The sequence below is a fragment of the Equus quagga genome, chromosome 4 (assembly GCF_021613505.1).
Source record: "Equus quagga isolate Etosha38 chromosome 4, UCLA_HA_Equagga_1.0, whole genome shotgun sequence".
Lineage (NCBI taxonomy): Eukaryota > Metazoa > Chordata > Mammalia > Perissodactyla > Equidae > Equus > Equus quagga.
In genome coordinates, this window is record NC_060270.1 from 16,072,090 (window position 1) to 16,082,388 (window position 10,299).

General features: G+C 42.3%; 1 protein-coding gene across 3 annotated transcripts in view; it reads right to left on the reverse strand.

Moving 5' to 3' along the window:
* CCDC191 (coiled-coil domain containing 191) overlaps nucleotides 1–10,111 on the reverse strand; it is a 70,051-nt gene extending 59,940 nt beyond the window's left edge. For all 3 annotated transcript variants that reach the window (XM_046659724.1, XM_046659722.1, XM_046659721.1), the window contains exons 1-4: nucleotides 9,968–10,111; nucleotides 7,970–8,008; nucleotides 3,818–3,947; nucleotides 637–780 (exon numbers count right to left, since the gene is read on the reverse strand). In XM_046659724.1, the coding sequence (XP_046515680.1) occupies nucleotides 637–780; nucleotides 3,818–3,947; nucleotides 7,970–8,008; nucleotides 9,968–10,057 (403 nt within the window). In that variant the 5' untranslated portion in view covers nucleotides 10,058–10,111. The remainder of the gene's footprint in view (nucleotides 1–636; nucleotides 781–3,817; nucleotides 3,948–7,969; nucleotides 8,009–9,967) is intronic.
* Between the last annotated feature and the right edge of the window lie 188 nt (nucleotides 10,112–10,299).

Below are 10,299 nucleotides of genomic sequence, written 5' to 3' on the forward strand. Positions count from 1 at the left end.
ATTGGACTAGGGGATCCTGAAGTATCCCTCTAACTTTAAGAGCTCATGACCTTGTGATTCCCGAGCTGGGGATTTCGTAGCCCTACAGAAGGGGAATGCCGCCAGGTGTGTTCACCGAGGGTGTCTGAGTCATGCAGGAGGAGCTGCCACCTCCATCACCATACCTACCCCTATACTCAGGGAAAAAACCCCAGAGTCTGAGTACGTTTGAGGAACCCTCACAAGTTAGCTATTTAACTTGCCTGACACTAGCTCTGTGTACAGTAATAACCTCCCTTATAAAGATATATGAAGCATTTTATAAATATAAAATGATACATAAGTGTTTAAATGTAGTCTTCACTAAAGTAAATAGCCAATATATATGGGAAGAGGCATTCAAAAGCATTAATTGCTATTATAGTCACAAGAAGATTTACAAATATTACAATATTTTAATTTAAAAAACACCATGAATTTACGGAGGATACAGATAAGTAACTTAAATTGAATCAACAAAAATTAAAGCCAATTATAAAACTAAGCAAAACACAGAAAAGTCAAATAATATATCACTTATTACTCAAATAAATTAAAAAGACCTCTTAGACACATTCATCAGATGTTAAAACTCAGAACAATCAGATAAGTTCTCACCATCAAACTTGGCATATTTCAAATGACCACTGGCTGCTGGCACAGGAGGGATTCTCGACACAGTGTCTTCAGCATCACCTTCCCCATCACTTGCTAGTTCTTGCTTAAGTTTGGTGTCTAGCCAGTCATTGACCAGCTCCTGAGCTATTAATAAAATAAAGACATCTTTTTAAACATTTCAATTACTTCAGAGACTTTCTTCATTCACTCTTTTCACTCATTCACTAAATATTAATTGAGCACCTATCATGTGTCAAGTACTGTTATAGACGCTGGGAAGATAGTAATGAACAAACAAGAAAAATTAAACCTAACACTATGAAGTTTACAATCTAACTGGGGAAGAGAGACAATAAACAAGCAAGTCAGAAGAACAGAGCAGGGGAAGGAGAAGCAGTGTACAAGATATGGAAGACAGGCGTTGACAGCTTTAAACTGGGTGGTCAGAGGAGGCCTCACTGAGAGGACGATATTTAAGCAAAGTGAAGGAAGTGAGAGAGTGAGCCCTACGGACGGTTATGTAAGGGAATATTATTCCATGCAGAGGGAAAGCAGGTGCAAAGGCCCTAAGACAGGAGAGTGTCTGGTGTGCTGGAGAAATAGCAAGGAGGCAGGGTGGCTAGAGAGGAGTGAGTGAAGGGGGGACAGGAGGAGATGAGGTGGAAGAGGTAACGTGGGGATCAGGTTTAGAGCAGTAGTTCTAGATTGGGGGTGATTTTGTCCCCCAGTGGACATCTGGCAATGTCTGGAGCCGTTTTTGGTTGTCACAACTGGGGGAAATGATACTAGCATCTAGTGGTTTCAGGCCAGGGATGCTGCTAAACATCCTACAATGCACAGGACAGTCTCCCTTTCCCGCTGCAAAAAATTATCTGGCCCAAAAGTCAGTAGTGCTGAGGTTGAAAAATCCTTGTTTAGAGTCTTGACACCATTCTAGGTACTTTGGCTTTTACTCTGAATGCAATGGGAAGCTACAGGAGGGTTGTGGGCAAAGAAGGGACATACTTTAAGAGGATCACTCTGACTACCATGTTAAATAGACTATGGGGGACAAGTTCTGAAGCAGGGGACACCATCTGGGAGACAAATGCAATCAGGAGAGAAGTGATAGTTGCCTGGACCTGGAGTGGAGGTCTTAAAAATGGTCAGATTCTAGAAAATAATGTTTTGAGGTAGAGTTGACATGATTTGCTGATGAACTGAACATGGGATGTGAGAGAAAGAAACCTACAAGGTTTTTGGCCTAAGCAACCGCAAGAAAGCAGATGCCATTTCCTGAGCCAGGGAAGGCCAAGGGAGCAGCAGGTGTGGAGGGAAGACCAGGAGTTCAGTTTTAGACAAGTTAGGTTTGACATGCTAAGTGTAAAAAGCATACCAGAAAGAGATACTATCAGCTTTGAGAGGAAGGTAGAGAAAGGGAGCAGATATTCACTGAGTAACCCTGTGTAAGATAATTCAGACATTTATGTGTGTAATAACTTACATGTAGAATAATTCAGATCTACTAAATGCCACTCACTGGTAAACAGAGGTTTACTATGAAGTGCCCCAAAAGAACAAAGAAAGGAAACTTCCCCTGGAGCGTTCAACTGGAGGAGCACCTCAGGATCAGAGGAGGGGTACACGAAGCTACCTTGAAGTAGAATTTCTCAAAGTATGTTCTTCAGAACTCTAGTTCTTACAGAACATTAATAGATGCTTCATGAGAGGAAAAAAAAGGAAATAAACCTTTGAAAATCATGTTCTAACCATACACTGGTACTTTCTAATGTGGATCACTAGTTTCTTAAGACATTAACATGTATTTCAGGATAAAAAGGGTTTCATGGTCTAAGAAACTTGGGAAATGGGATACGTAAACTTTGTTTTGTTTAATTGCAGGACTTCTTGGAACTTTAAAAGGCTAAAGTATACTATAAATTCCTATTGATGGGATGGGCAAGACATAAGCCTTGTCAATTCAGAATCAATCCCCTTTTGCCATCTCCAACCACCCCAGACCAAGAGCCGTTACTGCTCACCCACATCACGGCAATGCTCTCCAACCGATCTCCCTTTTCCCTTTTTTTCCTCCCCTAAAATCCATTCTTCATATATTTAAAAAATTGTCCTATTACAACTCTGCTTAAAACCCTTCAATGATGTCTCATCATACACAGAATAATATCTAAATTCTTTTCCCAGGCTTATATGGCCCTAGGTGACGTCTTCTGTCACTCCTGCAAGTTCATCCCCCTCAAAAAGCTCCAGCCATACTGGGCTTCCTTCAGTTCCACAAGCACACCGAGCTTGTCTGTACTTTAATTCCGGTGCCACCCTTCCCTCTGCCTGGAATGCTCTTCCTCTATCACTGCTCAGCTGGCTCCTTCTTATTACTCATATCCAAACCCAAATGACTTATCATTATCTGATCGTTTGTTTTTAACGTTCTTTATTCCCGCACGAGAATGTATACTCCATGAAAGCAAGGGCTTTGCCTCTCTTTTTCATAACCAGTTCTTCCAGTGCCTAAAACAGTACCTCACGCAGAGTAATAATCATATTTATAGAATGGATGAAAAAATAAACTGAATAACTGGAGACGTAAATAACCCAAATGGACCCAAATAACTCAAATGGCTTCCAGGACACGGAACTCTGACTTTCTTCCTACCTCAGTGGCCTCTCCTCCCCGGTGTTCTTTGCTAGTCCCTCCTGATTGCTTCATCCCTTAACAGTGGAGTTCCTCAGGGCATCAGGAACTAAAATACTAAGCTCCAGAGGAGGAAGTGCTTTTGGGAGGTGGGGAGGTTAGATCAGTTTTAGACTCTCTTCATAAGGAACAAAGTTGATTTAGAAACTAGTGGTCAAATTACCTGTATGATTACTAGATCAAATTAGCAAGCTGTCCTCGGCGCTACAGGACCAACACCTGCAATACTCCCAGTTAACTGTGTCATGTCAAACTGCATCTGGATGTGGTTCTATTTCAGGAGACAAAATGGGCCTTAAATACAGCCTTACTTGTAATATTGCGGTTAACTCCAGAGTAAATTAGCTTCCAGGCAGTAGAAGGAAATGAAAATTAAGAACTAGAGAAAGAAGAGCTTCGATTCTGTACTTTGAAATGCATTATGAGTTATGCTTTAATAGGTTGTACTGCAAAGAATTGTTCATTGCAGCAAAAAATGTATTCTCTCACCTTCCGCATAGACTTCATCATGATCCTCTATTTGCTCAGATGCTTCCAAATCTATGATTTGGTCCCAAAGCTTTCCGGATAAGTGTGAATTTCCAGCAGAAACTGCAAATTCTGAGGCTTTCTCCACTCTCTTCAATATAACAGAAGAAAAAGAATCCATTAAGATGACAACAACTTTGTTCAGGGTTAGAGAATTTCTCTCTAGTTCAAGAATCTGATTTTCTACCAACTACTAAGATACTTTCATTTTTCCATTTTTGAAGGAATTCTGATATTTAAACATCCACTTCAATTAACTTTTTGGTTTCATATACAACATGCAATTATTTGCAGTATTTTACAGGAGGAAGACTGATTTGGGTAAAACAGAAGGACAGTCTGGTACTGACAAGGGAGTACAGAGAAATGTCTGCATGCCTCTAGCAAAGCAAGTGTTTGGGATATCACTGAAAATAAAGATTTTGGAAAAAAAAATACTAGATGATACTAAGGATTAGAAATAATCTCTGTATTTCCTTGTTTTAAAATATTACATCCTTACCATATTTTTCCAAAATAAATACGTAAGAGATAGGAGAGGGCTACCTTAAATTACATTTCAATAAAAGAAACATTGTGTCGATTTAACAACTTATTCTTTAAGCAAACTGATTGAAGGCTAGCCCTGTTCCCAGCACTGCAGTGAACATTAAGGAGAAAACAAAAGTATAAAAGCTTCTGTTCTCAAAGAGTTCACATATTTTTTGTTTGATATGCCATGTGTGTAATAAACAACTCAAGAATAGTCTTAAAGCAACACTGGGTGGTTAAAAACACCTGAATACCTTCAAAAGTTTATTACTCAGTAACTATGTTATATACAAGTATATAATTTGTAAAGGAACTATCTGTTATCTCCATGATCTGATAAATGCTCACTACGTGCTCCTCACGTCCCATGGCACACACCAATCCCATTGTCCACTTGATGGCAGAAACAGCAGCTACAATGCACTCCTGCATTTCCTCAAGGTTGAGAGGTACAAACATGAGTTTCTTGACGGACATACCCTCAGGTGCAAAATGCATGCTCATATATAACAGTTTTGTGAATAATACATTTTTGAAAGTGTTCTTTTTAAATCACTCTGTGTATAAGCAAATGCTTGATGCTGTATCTTTTGTGTATGAATGCCAGAATAATTCCAAGGAAAAGAGTATTAGAAGATGGGGTTAGCGGCTGAGGTGGGTGAGGGGGAGCTGTTCACTGCAAGGGGCATCGCAGCCTGAACTTTAAGGGAAGGGTCTGGATTGGCCACTCAGAGAGGAAGGGTATTCCAGGCTGGGGGAGCAACATGAGCCAAAGCGAAAGGAAGACTGATCTGGAAGAGGGGAAGGACACTGGCCTGACAGGAGTCACAAAGAGCATCAGTAAAGGGCTGTTACAGGTGGACTGATATTACACGTAGATTAATAGAGGGCCTTAAATGCCCATCTGGAATTTACAGAGTTTCATCTGATGGCACGCAGAACCACTGAAGGTTCAAGAGTAGAGAACTGACATGATAAAAATGTTTAGAAAGCTCAAAGTAGCAGAATCCACTGGAGTAAGAAGGTAAGGCCGTCTATCGAGTCAAGATGAGGATGAACTGTAACTTGTGGACTGTTGTATTTCGGGTGAGTTGCCCCAGGACTCATAGTTCTATTAAGAATCTGCTTGATTCTAAGTGACTTCAGCATCCCTGAGGGTGACTCACTAACATTTCAGCTCAAGAGTTGCCTGATCTCCTGTATGCCAACAGCCTTTCCCTCGATTGCACTTCAGCAACCCATGACATGGTCATCCCGAACCACGTCACACAGAATTTTCCATTGTTCAAACCAAATGCTGACAGCCCCTTCTGCAACATCAGCCTCCTACTCATCCCCCTCTTTAACTCCCCCTACTCCGCTACACTGGTGTTCCACCTAACCAAGCCCTCCAGTCACCAAGTGCCTCCTCCTCTCCCAACCTATCAGTCCTTGAGAGGGTCCCCTTCCTTTCCTACTCTGCATGGATATTCAACTACTATCTTACATAAGCCTCAAACCTCTTGTTCCTCTGCCTTTCCAATGAAAACCTTCAAGCCTGGATCAATCTGATCTAGCAATTTTGGTACCTTAAGAAGTTATGGTTACCAGCTCCAGCCAAGTCCCAAGGGCTGCTGAATGATGTTCCTTTTCTGTTCTGAAGAACGGCCTTTCTCCACCTTCACCACGCTCCACACCCTTTCCATATGCTCCCCCTCCTACCTTAACAAGGTCTTAGCTGATTGTGAGAGGGTGGTCCACGCAAGTGGATTTGGAAGTCTTAGCTCCAGAGGTTTTAACTATTTAGGGTACCCAGAGTTGGGATATATTAGGGAGCAAGAATCAAAAAAGAAGACAGGGAAGAGAAGAGAGAGGTGGTAGGAGAAGCAAGGAAAAACAGTCATAAAAAGATAATAGGGGAGAGGATTTCTAGAATAAAAAACTGATAATTATATCAAACCAAGTTTAGAAAGTTTGAAGATGAAGAAGAGACCACTGGATTTGGTCAGGAAGTCATTTATAACAATGGTTTCTGTGGAGTAGTAAGAAATAGAAACTGGAGGAAAGTGTGGACACAAGAGGATAATAAAAATATAAAGGCAAGGAGTCAAGATTGAACACCCAAAGATGCTGGATAAGAAAAAGAAACTGTATGGCAATCAGAATGGACTGCAGGGACAAATGAGGACTTACTGATTTTTTTCACAACAGGGGAGGCTTGAAGGCATAATGGAGAAAGAGCTACCATAGAAGTTTTAGAGAAATGATAAAAATCTAACCGAGTCAAGCTATTGACAACTGCATGAAAGAGGAAAATGGTGCAGACAAGTCAGAGCAGAATTTCATCCTTCTGCTTCACTGCAATCTTCCCTTCTGGAGGAGATGGTAAGTAAATGTGCACCGAAGGCCTGCAGGGGCTCAGCACAGAGACTCTCAACTCACGGGTGAGCTAGACTTACCAGAGGCTGAGGAGTGGGCTTCCCAGAGGCTAGCCTCCAAGCCAGTGGATCCACTCTAGCTGTCTTCTAAGTCAGGCCTCCTGCAGAAGCCAGAAAGCCTTCCCTAGTACCACCCATATCAACGTCTCCAGCACATGCTTCCATTACATCCTTACTTCTCCCATCAGCTTTAAGTGAGTCCCTTGTCTCCCACTGGACTATGAACTCTGGGAAGGCATGGATTGCACCTGCCCCACACACTGTTTTATCTCCAGTGCCCAACAGAGTAGGCTAGTACTTAGTAGGCACTTAATAAATGCAAGCTGGCTAAATAAATGGTTAACAATTATTACATCTGGCCTAGGTTTCACTTGGCCTGGTGCTGTCAATTTAGGTAAGTAACAGCCCTTCAAAATACTACTGGGCAAAAGGATATTTTCCTAGGAAAATGCTGCATAATTTTGAAGCATGTGGTGCACAAATGAAATGTGTATGGCAAGTTGCCAAATTGACACTCAGAGGCATGCACTTTAGGTGGTTTAATGGCACTTTCAACTTAAATGGTACTTGGACTCAAAAATATACATCTCAGGCCTGGAAGAGATCTCAGAGGTTATCTAACCCAATCCCACCCTCACTGAATGCTCAAATGTACTCCTCATTATCCCTAACATTAAGTGACCATTTAGAACTCACTTCAATACCTCTAGTGACAGAAAACACACCTCTTTATGAGAATGCCCACTCCATTTCTGGATTGCTGTAGTCAACAGAAAGTTCTTACTCATGATGCATACATAGTTTTTACCTATTGTATTGGTCCCACAGGTCAATGCAACTACAGTACTGTCTTTCCAGTAATAATCTGAGAAAGGCCACAAGGTCTTCTCCTAAGGCTTCTCCCTCTCTTCTCCTTTACTCCTCTTCATGTGATCCTCATATCAATCGAAAGGGCATGCCTATACCTGTTTTCTTGTCATTCATACTTTCATGAGAACAGAATCATGAAAAAAATAATAGAGTATAAAACTAAGGCAACGTATATAGTCACATGGGAATAAAAATAGCAAAATATGTGCAAAACGGAGACCTGTTAGTGTTCCTTTTCCATCCGATATGTCTCACTCTTAATTCTCTTTCCATCTTAATTGTGAAGTATCCTTACCTTAATCCAGTGCTCCACGTTGTCAGGGTCAAAAGAAGGCTGTAAATAATATATACAGATATTAATACACAGCAATGTCTTTGTCAACTTTGCCATTTTAATCGGTCCTTCTGACTAAAGCATATGGAAAAGTGTCCTTTATTCTTTCCCTGAAGCATTTCCTTAGAAAGTTCAGCAAGAAAAGAACAAAGAATGATGGTAGTAAGAGGAAACCCGAAGCCTCCTCTGGGACATCCTCTGACCGGTTTTCTCTCTTACCCAGGCCCACCTGGAGATTGTGATTTAATTGGTCTGGGGTAGGGCCTAGGCATCAGTATTTTTTTAAAGCTCCCCAGGGTTAAGAGCCAAGATAGAGGAATGCCAGATATGATACTCCTTATAAAAACCCAAACAAGCACTGATTAATTAGCCAGATCATTCAAGTGTCACAGAAGCAAATCTGCTTGGAGAAGGGTGTGCCCTCTTTTCAGTAGTAACCTGTAGCAAGAGGCTTTCCTATCATACCCAGAGCAGGGATGTTGTTTGGTCTAATAAGAACTGGAGAGTGGTGCAAGGGATAATCAATCTTCCACTGTTTTACAAAGCAGAAAATGAGGTAGAAATCACATAAATTTCCACCCAGGTCAGCCAGATATTAATCTGAAATTAGAAATCAGACCAGTAGGACAGCTCCTTTCTACACTTTCACGGAGGAGAGGAAGATATAGTACTCTTTCACTTACATAACACTTCCCCTTCAAAGCACCTTACAGACAACTAATTAATGCAGCTGTACTGCTCAACAGTTTTGTCACTGTAACAAAGAAAGAGCTGATCCCATTAAATGCAACTGAGCTTCAAGGAGCTCTTGTATTTTCACCTTTTTATCCTCTAGGCAGTAACAGTGAGCACCAGCGGCAAAAAGCGTTCCTTTTGGAGTCCTAAGAAATTGTCCCAAATTTTTACCTTTCATCGCCAAGTCTATACTCATAGCCTATTTTGGATCCAATCCATTATAGAACTGGTACATTACAATAGGAGCAGACTCTGTTTCCAGGTCTCATGCTCCAGTCTGCACCCTCCAGTACCTGGGGAAAGATATGCACCAAGTGGAACATGTGCAGTGCATTACCTAACTGGTATACTTAGAATAAACTGCAAGCACAGCCGCCTAGGGGCCTCAGAAAGGCCGTATGTCTGTAGAACATTTTTTTAAGAAACTGTAACTTAAGGGTAAAAACAGCTGGTGAAACTGCTCCAGAGCTGAAAGCCGAGAAGCCGCTCCATTTTTGTACTCATTTACATTTAAAGCATTTATTTTTGGGACTGTTAAAAAGGTAGTCTGTGGAAAGCACACACCGTGTGACTGTGACTTTGCACATGTCATTTACACATGTCTCAAGTTTAAATTGGGGTTACCAGTTTTCCATGTCTTTGGATGCTAATGCATCAAAGGAAGTAGCAATACGAAGAGGATCTATTTTTGGAATGTTGGTGGAATTTTTCAAGTGAATCAAATATTGATAGAGTCGCTACCCACTTGCATTCCTGAATTCATTTTAGATACTTTATGTAAAACTAGAAGGGGAGGGATATGAGGCAAAGGGCTTAACGTGAAGATCTTCCCCCTCCAATGAAGGTCAGTTCCCTATGATTTGCAAAACATAAAAAAAAAAGAAATGTGCTGGACCTTTCCTAAAACAGGGGCTGGGGAGGGGAAGGAGGGTAGTTCGCGAATTTTCTTCACCGGGATGGGAACTACTAGATCTCTCCGGTTTGAGAAAAATGTTACGTGGAAACAGTTCTTCCACGATGCTGCCCACCAAAGCCGTAAGGTACCCAGACTCCAAGGTTCCTAGGCCTCCCTTCACTCAGGGCGATGCTGGCTCTGGGGCGGTCAAGGTAGGGGCGGGCCAGGTACGGATGCCCCTGGGGTAAGAGGCAGGAAGCGCAGGCGGCGCCGCGGCTGGCCTCGGGGCTGGTCTCAGTCCCCCGGAGCTCGCGATTGGGATGGATCACCTTAGGACTTGGCTTCCTTGTAAACCGTTTCCAGCGGTTCAGCCCAGTCCTCTTCCTCGAGGAGGACCTTTCCTGGGGCGCCAGCAGCATTTTCCACGTTCAGGCCCAGACCTCTGCCAAAGCTGGAATAACCGCTCCTTTGCCTAGGTTGCTTCCGGGTCTCCCTGGGAGTTGTAGTTCCTCCGCCCGAAAGGAAGGCAGGTGTGGGGCGCGACCGAACCACCACTCCCAGGAGGCTTTGCGCATGCGGAACGAGTTGCTCAGTTACCCATGGCAACGGCAGTGGTCCTTCGACCTCGCAATCACCGGCGCTCGCTTTGACATTACCTTTG